The sequence below is a fragment of the Sceloporus occidentalis genome, unplaced genomic scaffold, assembly GCF_023333645.1.
Source record: "Sceloporus occidentalis isolate IW3139 unplaced genomic scaffold, rSceOcc1.0.p SCAF_41, whole genome shotgun sequence".
NCBI classification, from domain to species: Eukaryota; Metazoa; Chordata; class Lepidosauria; order Squamata; family Phrynosomatidae; genus Sceloporus; species Sceloporus occidentalis.
In genome coordinates, this window is record NW_028317021.1 from 62,372 (window position 1) to 79,444 (window position 17,073).

Consider the following 17,073-nt stretch of genomic DNA (forward strand, 5'->3'; position numbering starts at 1 on the left):
TCCCAAAATCCCACAAAAAAAATTAAAATTGAAAGTGTGACAACTTCAATGGATGTAATTACAACTTACACTATCCAAACAGTCCAGCAGGGGGGCATGGGGTGAAGGGAGGTGATGGGGGCATGTATGGTGGGGCTCCACTATTGTTCTTTGCCAACATATAACTCACACATTGATGCACCAATGCCATGTACTTACAGAGCATCACATGTGCAAATGTGTGGCCGATCACAGGGGCAGCCATGTAATGGGATGGCATCTGGGTAGACATGGTAGATACTTGGAAGTCGCAGGTGGTGTGCTTGTGCGATGGTGTGCGTGTATGGTGGGGAGGCAACCCCCCCAAAAAAAACCCTACCCAGTAATTGTACATTGTACGGCATTGATGCCGTGCTGTACATTCTGCTGTGGGTATTTGGCCTGCCTTGGGAAGGGGCTGTGAGGACAACTGGGTTTCGACTTGCTTTTGGAAAAAAACAGGATCAAGTTGCTTTTTCTTGTCTAGAGATATACTCTTAAAACATGTAGCTTGCTGCATTATATCATGTGCTGTATATGCTAAACCCTACAGATTATACTCTGCACTCTGTATGTATGTTTTCAACTAAAAGCAATGAGGAAACATTGTTCATTACATGGGTAAAGTAATTCTGGCCCGGTATAGACTGCCAGAAAGCTTCGGTCTGTGGCCAATTTTAGGGCTTGGGAGTGTGGAGCATCCACAAGCTCCCAAGCCCTACTGTGCACTGCTGGTACCATCATGGCTCGGCCCCGTCCACATGGGGGCCGCCATGATGATGCAGATGTGGTGCAGTGTCCAAACATCGCTGTGCTGTGTGTGCATCATCAGCATCAATGGCGCATCAATGGTGCACCAATGGCGCCCGGCATGTGGACTAAAAAGAACCCATTTTCAGCAGGTTCTTTTTAGTCCTGATGGAGGCCGCACCATTTGGGTGGTGCGGCCTCCTTGCATCAGAAAAATGGGCGGCTACAGGTCGCTCTTTCAGGATGGTCTATCGAGCCCCTATATTAACAGTTGCTATACTACCTTCAAAAGGAACACTGTTACCCTTTTGCTATCTCAAACTTTCAAACTTTGTTTATTTGTTACATTGATATCCCACCTTTCATACAAGGATTTCAAAGTTGCATTCAGGGCTTTTTACCTCCCAATTTTTATCCCCACAATAACTCTATGAGGGAAGTCAGACAGGAGTTTATTAGACAAGGGTAATTGGAAGTATAGTCCAATGGCAATCTGAACGCAATCATGGGGTTTAACGTTATTGCATGATAACCCACTAAATTCGGGCAATGGGAAGTCAGTCCGACTGCAAAAAACAAGCTTGCTCCCTTCTGAATGTGACATCCCTTCAAATATTTAAACAGGACTATCATATCACCTTTTAACCTTTTCTTCTCCAGGCTAAACATCCCCAGCTCCCTAAGTAATTCCTGATAGGACATGGTTTCCAGACCCTCCACGATTTTAGTCGCCCTCCTTTGGACACGCTCCAGTTTCTCAATGTCCTTTTTGAATTGTGGTGCCCAGAACTGGACACAGTATTCCAGGTGGGGCCCAACCAAAGTAGAATAGAGTGGCACTATTACTTCCCTTGATCTATTATTATTATTATTATTATTATTATTATTATTATTAACCTTTATTTATGAAGCGCTGTAAATTTACACAGCGCTGTACATGCAATCTTTTTAGTTAGACGGTTCCCTGCCCTCGGGCTTACAATCTAAAACACTATACTAGACACTATACTTCTATTGATGCAGCCTAAAATTGCATTGGCCTTGTTAGCTGCCGCACACTGTTGACTCATGTTCAACTTGTGGTCCACTTGGACTCCTAGATCCCTTTCACACGTAGTTTCATTCAGCCAGGTGTCGCCCATCCTATATCTGTGCATTTCATTTTTCCGTCCAAAGTGCAGTACCTTACATTTCTCCGTGTTGAAATTCATTTTGTTAGCTTTGGCTGAGTTTTCTAGTCTGTTCAGGTCATTTTGAATCTTGATCCTGTCCTCTAGAGTATTGGCCATTCCTCCTAATTTGGTGTCATCTGCAAATTTGTTAAGTATGCCCCCAATTTTTTTAATCCAAGTCACTGACAAAGATGTTGAAGAACACATTCTGCAAGCTTGTTTGCAAGAATATCATGGGGAACTTTGTCAAAGGCCTTACTGAAATCAAGATATACTATATCCACAGCATTCCCTTCATCTAACAAGTTGGTAATTTTATCAAAAACAGAGATAAGATTTGTCTGGCATGACATGTTTCTCTGAAACCCGTGTTGACTTTTTGTGATTATGGCATTGCTTTCTAGATGTTCACAGACTCTCTGTTTAATTATCTGCTCTAGAATATTTCCTGGTATAGATGTCAGAGTAACTGGACGATAATTGTTGGGATCCTCTTTTTTTCCCTTTTGGAAGATGGGGACAACATTTGCCCTCCTCCAGTCTGCTGGGACTTCTCCTGTTCTCCAGGAGTTCTCAAAGTTTATTGCCAATGGTTCTGATATTACATTTGCCAGTGGGAATTAGATTTAAAAAGATCAATATTACTCATGAAAGTGTGAAATCAGAATTCAGTGTTGGCCAGACTGTGAGATCCTACTTTCCCAACCAGTTTCGCTCCCACTGAGTCCCTACTTAGAGAAAGAATCTTCAAAAGAAATACAAAGATGGCTACATTTGTCTAAGGAAAATCTCATGAAACCAGCACAAGATAGCTTTTGAGTTTTTCAAGTTTTTGATGCAACAATTCTCAGTCAAAACAGCATCTTTGATGCTCCCAGAGTTTTGTACATTCTGTGCCCAAGTCATCTATGAGCTTAAGGAAATAAATTGTTACTTGAATCAGGTTGTGCTAACCTAAATTTTGGATCAGATCCATCTTCCTAAAGGAAAAGACAGCCTGGACCAAATTCTTCCACAGACAACAAATTTGGGAGCGGAGGTTCATGTTGTTCTGGGTTGGTGGGGGGGAACGATCCAGAGCACAAATATGTATTAACTATGTGAGTTATTTTTCTCTACATGTACATTTAGAGAAAAAGCTGTCACTTGCAAAACTGCTGCCTGTCCAGATATATTAGCCACGAGACTAATATATTCAGATCATCATCTTTTACATAGCTTTTATATAGTTAGGGATACAGAATATCAATGCTAATTGGATTTTCCCTGTCCTTCAGTACAGTTAAGCACATAAAAATTGCTTTGCTGGGTCACAGAATTTCAGGCTCACTGAAGGGTCCATATGGTCCAAAATTTGCTTTCCAACAAGATCACTATAAACCATGGAATCATAGAATCATAGAGTTGGAAGAGACCTCAAGGGCCATCAAATCCAGCCCTCTGCCCTGCAGGAACACACAATCAAAGCACCTCTGACAGATGGCCATCCAGCCTCTGTTTAAAAACTTCCAAAGCAGGAGACACGACTTTCTGAGGGAGTCGAACAACTCTTACTATCAGGAACTTCCTCCTAGTGTTTAGATGGAATCTCTTTTCCTATAGCTTGCTTTAGCTTTCTTCATCCTCAATATGACACCCCTTCAAATAGTTAAACAGGGCTATCACATCACCTCTAAATGGTCTCTTCTACACGCTGAACATATCCACTCCCTAAGTCTCTACTCATAAGGCATGGTTTCCAGACCCTTCATTATTTTGGTTGCCCTCCTCTGGACACACTCCAGCTTGTCCAGCTTGAATTGTGGTGCCCAGAACTGGTCACATTTCTAGTTTGGCCAGGTGAGGTCTGGCCAAAGCAGAATAGAGTGGCACTATTACTTTCCTTGATCTAGACACTATACTTCTATTGATGCAGCCTAGAATTTACTGGCCTTTTTAGCTGATGCATCACACTGTTGACTCATGTTCAACTTGTGGTCTACTAGAACGCCTAGATCCCTTTCACATGTAGTCTTGTTCAGCCAGGTGTCCTCCATCTTATATTTCATTTTTTCTCCCTAAGTGCAGTACCTTACATTCCCCCAAGTTGAAAATCTATGATGGGTTATAGACCGCTGCTTTGCGGCGGTCTCCCGCCGGTGCCATTTGGTCCGTGAGGGAGCCGCAGCAGCCACACCGCGCGGCTCCCGCGCGGAGCAAAAAAGAAGCTCCATTTTGGAGCTTCTTTTTGCGGCACCTCTATGACATCGCAAGGCGCCTGGGGCGGACTCGCGACGTCATAGACGCTGCACTATGTCCGGATGCACAGCGTCCGATACGTAAAGATGGTGGCGCCCGTATGAACAGGGCGCCGCCATCTTGTACGTATTCTATACGTACTAGGGTTAGAGGGGTGCGGAAGCACCACTCCTTCCTAACCCTAGTACGTATAGAATACGTACTAAATGGCGGTGTGTAACCCGCCATTGTGTTAGTTTTGGCCCAGCTTTCCAATCTATTCAGGTTGTTTTGAATTTTGATCCATGCTGTTGACTCATGTTCAACGTCTGATCTACTATGACTCCTAGATCAACCTGTGCATCAGACTACAGTGGGCCCTCGGTATATGCAGAGGATCTATTCCATATACCCCCATGAATGCCAAAATCTGTGGTTGCTCAAGTCCCATTGGCTTCAATGGTGGTGTGACCATGCGGCTGTGCCTCCATTGGGAACAATGGCACTTTGCCGCCCTGGTTGCCACCGCCTCCTCCTCCTCCTCCTCCTCCTCTTTCCCGACTGTACCTCCATCCTCCTCTTCCTCCTTCCTCTGTCCTCCTTTTCTTTCCTGCTGGCAACTCTGCTGCCACCCTTCCTCCCCCCTCCTCCTTTTCCCTGTCAGTACCTCTGTCCTCCTCTTCCTCCTTCCCTTCCTTTTCTCTTAACACCTTTCACACTGGTGGTTATTATAAATCACCATTACTAGTAGAGTTAAAAATTTACAGTCTTTTTAAGTACAACAAGACTTAATAAAAGACCATATGTTAAGATGGGCTAAGGACCTGGGGAAAGCAGGTAAGCCTTGCAGTCACCTGGTGGCAGGTAGCCAGAATGACAGTGACCAGTTAAAGATGTGTATCAGATTGATAGTATATTGAAAAGCCAGTAAAATACATTTCTAGTAGAATGATGGTTGACCTTGAACAAATCTGATATAATCTCATATATATTACAAATCTGATTAAGGCCCAGTACAGATAGGCCTTTTAGCACGTAAGGAATATGTGTTAGGGTTGCTTCGGGGCATCGCTTACAGACACCCCGCAACCCTAGCACGTATTCTGTATGTCAAAATGGTGGTGCCCTGTACAGATGGGTGCTGTCATTTTGACGCAACAAACGCTTAGTGTCTGCAAGTCATGCCGCCATTGTGACGTCGTGAGTGCGCCATTGGCACACTGCGGCGTCACAATGGTGCAGCAAAAAGAACCCACTTTTTGCAGGTTCTTTTTGCTGTGCTAGGAAGCCACGCGGTTTATCCGCTGCAGCTTCCTCACACAGCAAAACAAGGCACGGGAAGACCACTCTTTTTGGGCGGTCTGTACCCTGCCATAATTGTCTGAGGATAAAAGAAAAGTAAAAGTTGTCTCTCATTGTCTGGGTCTACCGTAATTCCTAACAGGGATAGATGGTCAGAAACGGGGAGTTTGAGCCAGGATAAAAGGAATTAAAAAAAAAAAAAAAGTGGAGGGAGCAGTTAGCAACTGCTTCAGCAATAGCTGTTTCTAACAGCTGCTTCCTATGCAGTTTGTGAGATAGGTACCACTGCTGATAATGCTGGTTAGTTAGGCTGTTAGATTCTGTACTGTAGTGCAGTGCCTGTTATGCAAAAGATATACAGTAATAGTTGCCTCTGTTTTCAATGCATAAGAATTATATAACTGCATGTGGAAAAATACCCCCCCATGGATGCCTGTTAGAGGATTATGCATAGAATATGTATAGAATGTTAGAGGATTATGAATAGAATAACAGATTATGTATAGAACTCCTCCACTATGTTACAGTGCTTTGTAAGATTTTTATTTCCTTACACATAGATTGAATTGACTGCCTCTTAGTGGGTTTACTGAGATGCATAAGACATTCCAGTATGATGTAAGATGTTTGATCTTATGTGCATAAATGTTATGCTTGCCTGTTAGAACAATACCGTTGTCCACAAATGTAAAGGTTCAAGTGACCACGTTGGTGGAATCTAAGGAATTTCTAACTAACAAATGCTAAGAGAGAGAGAGAGAGAGAGAGAGAGAGAGAGAGAGAGAGTTGGTGGGAGAACCATGCCTGTTTCACTACTTTGATTTAATTTAATTGATGCAGCCTAGAATTGTATTGGCTTTTTTAAGATGCTGCATCACACTGTTAACTCATGTTTAACTTGTCCAACAGGGCATGAGAGGGATAATTTAGAAAATACCATGAAATAGGCATTGTGGGGTTGCAAGTGTTGTTCTCTAAAAGGAGGGGGTAGTAGGCCAAAAGGATTTGGAGACCACTGCTAGAGGATATAGCATATAGGGCACAAGATATAATGCAGCAAGTATTAGAGTCTCTCTCTCTCTCTCTCTCTCTCTCTCTCTCTCTGTGTGTGTGTGTGTTACTGAGAACAAAGAAATAGGGTAATGCTGGGCAGTACACCTACTCAAATGGGAACAGAGAGATGAGAATGCCGGCATTTCTATCTACAGATTTGACCACAAATAACATCAAGTGCAGGTGCAATGGATGTAGTAATCTGATCGAAGGCAGCCAAAACCCAAGAACATGCTCTACACTGTTTGTATTGTCCCCAACAAGAACTGGAGTGATGTCATATTTAAGACCTCTGGGAGATTCTGGACAGATAAAAGGAAACACTTCTTCACACACACTTAAACTCTGGAACTCACTGCCACAGGAGGTAGTTATGGCTGTGTACTTGGATTGCTTTAAAAAGGGGTTGGGCAAATTCATGGAGGATGGATGGCTACTAGTCAGAGCGACAATATATCACCTCTGGTGTAATAGCCAGTATGTCTGTATATCTGATATTAAGGAGCACAAGTTGGAGGGTGAAGTAGTGCTGATGAGCTTATTGTGTGCAACTGGTTGGCCACTATGTGACAATGCTCTGAAATGAAAAGCAACACAGAAGAACTTTGAAAACCTTTGAGTAACTATAGATATCGGGATGATGTCAGCTAAACGAGAATGTATAAAACGCATTGACATCAGACTGTCGGAGCATAAAACTCTCTCAGATGTAGTTTCACTATCTCCCTCTTTCTCCACATTCCCAACCTAACATTCTGCCACTAGCTCCAGCCATTTAGTGGCTGGGAGAATGTAGGAGGCAGCCAGCTGTGTGTTCCTGCAGCTGGATGCACAAAGAAAACAGCATCCTCCCAGACCTCCAGAGGACTCTTAGAAGTTCCAGGAGAATACTTGTTTCCTTTTTACATCTGGCTGCAACAACACAGCTGACTGTTGGCTGGCTATGCCCTCCTCTTTCTGGTCACTAAATGGCCATGGGGGATTCTCCAGTGACAGAAACTAGGTTGCGTGACCATGGGGTTATTACATAGAGATCTGGATGTATCTATTTTGAACAATGCTAAAAACATAGGCAAACATATGTTACCAACAGGTTTCTGGTCCAGGAAGCTTAAACTATAAGGTTTCGAAGTAGAAAAACTAAAGCAAAAAGAGTCCACATTTAATTCAGTTCCACATTTCATTTGTTCCCTAATAGATGCCTAACTGCACAGTTGTTAGTTACAGACAAATAAGTAAATGTTGCAATCCCGCCAAAGCTGAGCAGGCTCAAGTCCAATAGATTATAGTCAGAAGACTTTTTCCTGTACTTATAGAAAAAGTAGTGGATCTTAAAAGCACATACCTTTGACCGGATTGTGCTCAGAGTAACAAACGATTGAGCTATACTCCCAAGATTAATATTATGTTGTTGTTGTGGTTTGGTACAAGCAACTGGCAGCTCATGGAAACAAGAAAAAGAAATGAAAACAAGAAAAGAAATGTAAGTTCTTTCTTGTGGTACTGAAATGTGACAGCCATCCAGATTTGTTAAAAAACAAACAAACTTGTGCTCCCCACCCTCTATTTCCCTTCTAAAAACAACTTTCTCAGGCTTTAAATGATGGGTGTGGGATTTTGGAATGAGCAACATACATAGATGATTACAGGCTCGATATACATTTTAAATTGTTCAAGTCCTCATGGAGAATTTCTTATGTGGTTTCTGTAACCTTCTGAAGTCCTCCAGAGATCCTACTGCAATTCTGGAAGAACCAAGAGTTCATTCTAAGGTTTGGAAGCATTTATCACAAAAACATCTTACCCTAAGGTTTAGCTTTAGTGTGGGCTGGCATGCACTGGCAATTCATAATAGGAAGAGCCCAAGTAATTGTGCAAACCCCTTGCACACCCCTAGAATCCATCTTTTTGAGCAAGGTGCAAAATGGCCAGGTCACCAATGCCAGAATTGCAAAATGGGCGATAGAGTTATCAAAATGAGTGGTGGAGTATCAGCGACAGCATAATGAACCTTCCACAACCTATGGTCTGATAGTTGTGGGAGCTGAGTACGAGTGCCCATTGCCACCCATTAAATGATATGATTGGCCATTATCTTTGTTCAATCCATTGCTGAGAGTCTGTAGTTTGTGGATGGACTCCAAATCTGCTGTTTCTCTTTCCAATCTACCATTGGAGCTATTTTGTTCAAGAACTACAGTTCTGAGGTCTGACATGGAAGTCCAGGGAGACTGAAATGTTCTGCCACCAGTTTTTGTGTATTCCCATTCCTAATGTCTGATTTATGTCCATTTATCCTCTGGTGCAAGGACTAGCCTGTTTGCCTGATGTAGAGTGCTGACGGGCATTGATGAACATAGTATGGCATAAATCGCATTGGAGGATGAGCATGTGAATGCCCCCCTAATATTGTGGGTAATGCCATTAAGTCTTGTGATGACATTTCCTGGATAAATGTGTGGGCAGAGTTGGTATCTTGGTTTGTGGTAAGACTTAGTATCTGTGTCCCCATCTGTGTCATGTGTCTTCCTGTAGGTGAGTACCTGTTTGAGGTTTGGAGGCTGAGTAAAGATCTGTCACCAAGAGCCCTTGAAAGAGTGGCATTATTGTAACTCTGGGGTATGATGCAATCATGGCAGGACATAAAATCAACAAGTGGCATAAAGTGCAAAGTCATGCCACATGGGGGACTTGTATAGATGTAACACACTGGAAAGAGGCTGGATTTAATACCTGGAGATGACAAATGTTTGTAAGGGAGGTGCTCCAGTGCCCAGTGTGGGTGTCATATGTTGTGTTGTATAGGCATGATATTCTTTCCGTGTGAGCACTGATTTGTAAACAGTGGAATGAAGATTAAAGTGCTTCTGACTGAGAGCTCAGCATGTCGTTTTGTTTGCTGCTTCTCTCTGTGGGAGGTTTTCCCCAGCCATCACAAACTCAGAGCGCCTCTTTGGGGTTTGATCAATACTGCTTCAGAGGTGTGGACTGCTGGTTGCACAAACACTCCAACATGTGGAGTTTAGATGTCTATTTTGTAGCTGTACTGTGGTGTCCATTTTGTAGCTGTATTCCCATGGAAAGGGAGACAGGTTCAGGTATTTTCAGGTCTCTCAGTTAAAGGTATGGAAGGGGAGACCTGCAGAAGAGTCACAGCAAGGCCAGTCTTGGACTTGTCCCAGTCTGCTCGTTGGATTTGTTTTTGGCCTGGGAGCCTCCATAGAAAAGTATTTGATTTATGAACTCTGTGTACAGTCATAGGCCCTGCACTGAGCACAACACTCCCTGTGAGACTGTCCCTGTTTTTATAAATAGCCCCCTGTGAAACATTCCTTCAATACCCACTCTCCTTATTATAGGGCCCATACAGACAGGCCAAAATAAAGCTGCTTCGGGTCACTTTGGAGGTATGCTGTTTAAATGACACATGCATCTTAAGAGGCCAGAAGTGGCACTAAAGCTGCGCTCCAGTCCTTAGGATCAGAGCATGGCTTTGGCATCGCTTCCGGACTCTTAGGACGCATGCATCATTTAAACAGCAAACCTCCAAAGTGACCCAAAGCAGCTTTACTTTGGCCTGTCTGTACAGGCCCATAGTCTCTTGGCTTTCTTGTTCTAGAAAGAGAAGATTCTTTTTCTTTCTTCCTATTTTTCAACTTATTTAAGGTGCTTGAGAGCTCTCAAGTTTGGGCAGAGTGCACCAGGTTTGGAATTCCAGGTGAAGTAACACACATCCCTCAGGATATCTTTCCAGCAATATTGTCTGGATTTCCCCAACATTCAAGATTATGGTGATCCAGTACCAGACTGCAAGAATGGTGCACTCTGTATCAGAGGTTTATTTATTGTAAAGGGACACGGTGGCTTAGTGGTTAGACGCTGACTCTGACGACCGCAAGGTTGGCAGTTCAAGGCCCATGTGCCTTGGGACTGAGTGAGCTCCCATCACTAGTCCCAACTTCTGCCAACCTAGTAGTTTAAAAGCATGTAAAAGTGCAAGTAGATAAACAGGTGCCATTTTGGTGGGAAGGTAACAGCATTCCATGCAGTCATGCTAGCCACATGATCACAGAGTTATCTTTGACAATGTTGGCTCCCTCAGCTTAGGAACAGAGATGAGCACCATCCCCTACAGTCAGACATGACTAGATAAACTTGTCAAAGGGGAAATGTTTACCTTTTATTAATCATGACCACTGTTACCACTAACTGCCCTGTTTTTGACACAGTTTGTGGGGTTTTACCCCAAAAGAGCCTATTTGCCTAAACAAATAAGCTCCCAGCATTTGTGGGTCTCTGGAAGCCAGGCAGGCCACCTTATACCTGCTCTGCTGTTTCTACTTTCAGTCACAATCCACGCCGGAGAAATAACCCGGTTTGGCACCACTTTAAGTGGCCTGGCTCAAGGCTATGGAATTCTGGGAGTTGGAGTTTGCTGCTCTGCTCTGGACCCCATAACAAACTCCAACTCCCAGAATTCCATAGCCTTGAGCCAGGGCACTTAAAGCAGTGTCAAACCGGGTTATTTCTCCAGTGTGGATGCAGCCTCAGTTTCCACTCATTGCATGGAACTCCTGTTGCCGTCATCTGAATCCCTGCCCAGAGATCCTTCTTTTGCTACTACCAGACACTTACCAAATCCACCTTTTCCTCAGATGCATTACCTAGCATGTGGCAGTAGTATAATAGATTGGAATTGAGCTACTATATGCATCTGTTTCATAGTGTTTCACACATCAAATGCACAGTTGCTTTCTAAAAGTGTGTCTCATTGGTAGTAACTGTGCCGTCAGATGATTTATAACATATGCCAACCCTAAGGCCGGTCATGGGGTTTTGTTCAGAGTGGGTTTGCTTTTGTCTTCCTCTGAGGCTGAGAGATTGTGACTTACTCAAGGTCGCCAAATGGATTTCCATGGCCAAGTGGGGATTCAAATGCTCAAACCACCACACTACAGGTTCTATAGTGTGTACTTTTGTACCTATTATTAATATGCTGAGAATTGCATCACAACTTCATGGCTGTGCAATATCTGTGAAATAATGAACATCCAATCTGAGGTTCAGCCCAAGAAGTCTGGATCAAGACATTTTATGCAGGAATTCATAAATTCCCAAAACATCCCTAAGAATCACTGAGCTTTGTGTTGACTTTGGGTGAAATCCATGCACTGATGAATGTTTGCCAAAGGTGGCATAGGAAGGAAGTTGATGTTTTAATTGATTTTATTTATTCAGGTGCCCTTGCAGACTGGGAGGTTAAAAAACAATTTAAAAAATGATATCCAAGTTATGGCAGACTCTAGTGCCTGTGTTGCTACTGTCTCCTCATTTATATATTTTCTTCCCTTCCTTTTAGACTCCTCTCCAGTATCGCCAAGCATTGAACACAAGCAACCAAGTGAACCTGTACTGTGCTTTTTTGGATTACAGGTATGTGACATCATTTTCTAGGGGTTCTCTTTGGTCCAAAACACACGGCAGACATAATTCAATTTGAGATCACTTTAACTGTCCTGGTTCAGGGCTAGGGAAATCTGGTTTATTGTGGCCTCTCTGCTGGAAATAATGCAGAATGGGAAGAAATAACTATGTGTACTATAAATCCTAAGTACCAGTCTCAAAAACTACATAAAGGCTGAAACATTTATTTCAGTGTGTGTGTGTGTGTGTGTGTGTGTGTGTGTGTGTGTGTGTGTGGTAAATAATAACTCCAACAGTAATAACAAAGTCCAGAAATAAACATTCACAAATATGTAAGGGATAACTCTTCTGAGTCCTATGCCATGAGAGATGATGGTCCCAATGATAAAAATTCAGTGGCCAGTCTGAAGACAGTAACAATGCCCTGCCACTATGCACTGGGTCACTTTGAAATTTTCTTTTGTTGAGTAACTGGTAGCAATTGTAGCGATGGCAGCATAAATATCAACAGTATATATTTTACTGGTAGCAAGACGGCTACCTCCGGAGTATTTGTGAGTCCGTTTTGACTCACTCGTCTTCTTCAGCAAATATAAAGCATTCTATTCCGGATTATAATGGCAATGAGCTATTCCATGCTTCTGAATGTATAAAGTTGACAAACATTAGTTATAATATATACAATGGCTACAAAGTACAAAACAGCAATAACAGCTAAAGTCACATTGTTTATACATACCATTGCTTGCCCAAATCTCTGTTGGATTCATAGGAATAGTCAAAACAATGAAATCACATGGATTAAAATGAAAACATTACTAGAGCATTATTAAGCTAAGCAGAGGAATTTCTTACATCTGAATAAAAGGGAAACTTGAACACATTTACCATGAAGCTCACCATATGGACTAGAATGCTAATCATATCTTGGAACAGCTCTTTAAACTCTTCTGTTGCCATACTTTGACTGATGTTCAGGACAAAATTGATGTTAAAAATAATTCTTAAATGGACAATATTTGTTGAGAAAGGGGAATTATGAAGGCACCCCACCCCACCCCACCCCACCCCACCCCACCATACCATCTCCATCCCAACTAGATAACAAACAGCTCTTTTGGTGGTTGGGGGGGGGGGTTGTTTCATGAACATGTGTTTAAAACTTCCCCTGTGAAATTTTGCTGGTCCCCATTTAAATTCTTTGAATGACTAAGAACTAAGATATGAATCCGAAAACCTACCATGAATTTATTAAGTGGCTTTAGTCAAGGCCCTTTCTCTCAGTCTGTCTCCCACCCATGTATGATATAGAGGGATAACACTGGCTTAACTTACAGGATGTTGAAAACACTGTTGGGTTTGTAATTGGTTGACTGACCGAACCCAAAGAGTACTACTCAACAATGGATCCTACTCATCCTGGAGAGAAGGGACTAGTGGGATGCCACAGGGTTCTGCATCTTTATCAGTGAATTGGATCATAGAATCACAGAGTTAGAAGAGACATCAGGGCCATCAAGTCTAACCCCCCTGCCATGCAGGAATACACAATGAAAGCATCCCCGACAGATGGCCATCCAGCCTCTCTTTTAAAAATCTCCAAAGAAGAAGATTCCGCCACATTTTGAGGGAATGTGTTCCACTGTCGAATAGCTATTACTGTCAGGACATTCTTCCTAATGTTGAGGTGGAATCTCTTCTCATGTAGTTTGAACCCAAAGGAACTGGGCCTGCACCTCTCCCTTCGAGGATGGATGGTATCAGATGGTATCAGTTTAGCCATTATGATATTTAATCCCCCTCTTAAGAGGCTCCTCATAATCTGAAGTCCACATCAAGAGTGAGGATTGTGTGGCCCTTGAGTTCTCAGCATTTCCCACCATTGGCTATGCTGACTAGGTCTGACAGGAGTTGCAGTCCAATGACGATGGAGGCCTGCACAATTCACGCCCCTGGTCTAAGTTGTAATTTATTTGCTTTGAATATAGCAGCTATCCAGTATTTCAGAGAGTAATATTTCACAGTTCTACCTGGATATACAAGAACTCAGTCCGCCTCTTTTTATGTGCAACTTCTATGGCACTGTGGTAGAGCAAGCCTGCTAACCTTGCAGTGGCCTTCTTAGCGTCTCTTTTTAGAAAGCCATGATGAGAATGCCCATTATTTGGCAAAATTAGGGAGGCATTAGGAGGTGCGATTTGCAATTTCACTAAATACCTACAGCTTCTCTCCCTCTCCACTCCAATAATACAAGCACTGGTTTCATACTTTATTAGCTGTTGTAAGTCACAGTGTGGATTTGTTTCAAATTAACAATGGGGTGCCAATGTCCTTATGTGTTTTGCAGCAGTGGGAGCGGCGTTTGGTCTACTGAAGGCTGTGTGCGCAGTGGTGGTGACTTCAACTATTCCATCTGTTTGTGTAACCATCTCACTAATTTTGCCATTTTGATGCAAGTTGTACCACTAAAGGTAAGAAAAGATGAAAATATTCTTGAAGATGCTTAACAGGGCTGGGCTAACTACAATTTTGTCCTGTTTAACCTTAAAGCAAACAAACCAACCTACATAAGTACTACTGCCGCTGTTACTACTATTAGTAATAATGCATAAACACCAAGAAAACACAAAACACATAAAAGACAGCACACTAGGTCTGATAAAGAGAAATGAAAAATACAGAGGCAAAATAAATGTCGAGGGGGGATGGCAAAAAAAATCTTTGCTTTAAAACCTTTGAGTGGGTTGAATTTTTAAGACTGCTAGGATATCCTGGTTGCCTTTTTATAATAAAAAGATTGGCATCTATACAATCTTTTTATTATAAAAAAGGCAACCAGGGCCCGTTCCACATGGGCAAAAAGTACGTGCTTGGCACGTACTAGGGTTAGAAAGGGGTGTTCTTTCCGGACGCCCCTAACCCTAGTACGCACCAAGCATGTACAAAATGGCGGCACCCATTCTACATGGGCACCGCCATCTTGACGTAGTGGACGCTTAGTGTCCACACGTCTCAGCGCCATTATGACGCTGCAAGTGCACCATTAGTGCTTTGCGGCATCATAATGGCGCCGCAAAAAGAAGTCTTTTTTTGCGACTTCTTTTTGCTGCATGGAGCAGTTGTGCGATTTGGCCGCTGAGGCTGCTCCACGCAGCAAATGAGGGCACTTTACAGACCGCCCTTTTGGGCGGTCTGGAAAGTGCCCAGGATATCTTAGTGACCTTAAAAATGTATAAAGCCAAATTAAGACCGCAATTATTTTATAGTATATTCACCTGAATTCCAGCCTTTAATAAGGAGATCGAATGTTTGCAGAATTTTTTCAGGAGACTATTATCTGTACCTTCATGTGTACACCATCTGACTCTCTATGTGGAATTGGGATTGAATGCTCTTGAAACTGAAGCCTGGTTGATGACTTATAGGTTTTGGTTTAAGATACATTTCAGACCTAATAGAGCCGGTCTTTTATGGTTCATACTATCTGATGTTTATTATGCCAGATGGACTACATTTTATGAAAGTAAAGTAATTTGTGAGGAGTGAGGATTGCGTGGCCCTTGAGTTCTCAGCATTTCTCACCATTGGCTATCCTGACTAGGTCTAATTGGAGTTGCAGTCCATTGGCAACTGGAGACCATTGGCGTTGCAGTCCAATGACACCAACAATATTGGTGGTGTAACTCAGGGGAGGGCATTCTTGGTCCTAATACTTAGACTTTGTAACTCTCCATTCTGTGTGACTTGGGCCTCAAACAGATGGCCCAAAATTAACATTGCCAGTCTAGTCCTGGCTGGTTGGAGCAAATATTTCCCAGATGACCCAGGCAGACCTCCAGCCCCAGATTAGATGTAGCGTATCTTTATTTCAGTAAGGCCTTTGAGAAGGCACCCCGTGATAGCCTTGCAACTGTGTTAGCAAAATGTGGGTAAAATTGCTACTGTTAGGTAGATTTGCAATTGTTTGACTGACTGAACCCAAATGGTGCACCAATGGCTCCTCTTCAACTGGGAGAGAAGTGATGAAATAGAGGGCATGCTTATCAAATTTGCAGATAACACCAAATTAGGAAGGCTAGCCAATGTCCAGAGGACAGGATTAGAATTAAAGATGACCTTAACAGATTAGAGATCTGATCCAGAACTAACAACATGCATTTCAGCAGAGAGAAATATATAAGTTTCTACAATTAGGCAGAAAAAATGAAATGCATAGATATAGGATGGGTTACACCTGGCTTGACAACAGAATATGTGAAAGAGGTCTAGGAATCTTAGGCCCCATTCCCACTGGCTTATAATATGGATCAAGAATTATGGGGGCATCATTCCCATTTGAGCGAGCATTCGATCCTCATTGCGCCGATTTCATTTCCATTGGAATTTGGATCTGATCCCCATGTAATCGATTTTTCCTGGAAAAACCTGAATCAGTGGCGGATAAATCGGATTAATTTGACTGTACTTTTTTGGAGGTTTTTCCTGCACCTCCCAAGTCTGATTCGGGGCAAATTAATGGGAACGACAAGGGTATCTGATTTGGGAACTTGGGGATGGGAGGAGCAGTGCTGAAGGGGCTGGCCTGGGGGTGTCACCTGCTTGTTCTCTTTCCTGCAATACCGGCGCCATTTCCCCCCTGTTTGCGTAGACTTTCCCCTGTTGGAATGAGAAGCAGGGTAAGGCGATCGCATATGTAGACAATTTTTTTTTTAAAATTAAGCTTTCAATCGCCTAGGCGCTCTATCGGGTGTCCAAACATAGCAAATTGCTACAAATTTGCTACCTCCAAATGCGTTAAACACATTATGCCCCCCTGCAACCTCCTCCCTGCTCCACATTCATAGATCGACATGTGAAGAGAGCCACTGAACACTATTTTAAACTATTTCCCCCCCTTTTTTACATGCCTGCTCGATCGCCCCCCAGACAGCCCAGGGAGTAATGGGGGAGGCAAACGGACTTGGGAGGATGGAGGCTACTTTCCCCTTTCCCAGAGGCACTCTGAGAAGACACAGGAGAGCCTGGAAGGGACTTGGTGGAATAGAGGCTCCTTCTCCCTTTCCCAGAGGGGAAAAGCACCCAAGTGCTTGATTGGCTGTGATGTCAAGTGCCTAGGCGCTTCATTGACAGCTGCTTT

General features: G+C 43.0%; 1 protein-coding gene across 1 annotated transcript in view; it reads left to right on the plus strand.

Moving 5' to 3' along the window:
- The window catches only part of LOC149289956 (adhesion G protein-coupled receptor D1-like), a gene marked incomplete at its 5' end in the record, with an annotated part of 168,721 nt that overhangs the window by 58,125 nt on the left and 93,523 nt on the right, over positions 1 to 17,073 (plus strand). Inside the window, 2 exons of the mRNA XM_089490047.1 lie at positions 11,872 to 11,945; positions 14,284 to 14,407. Coding sequence (XP_089346173.1) covers positions 11,872 to 11,945; positions 14,284 to 14,407 — 198 coding nt within the window. The remainder of the gene's footprint in view (positions 1 to 11,871; positions 11,946 to 14,283; positions 14,408 to 17,073) is intronic.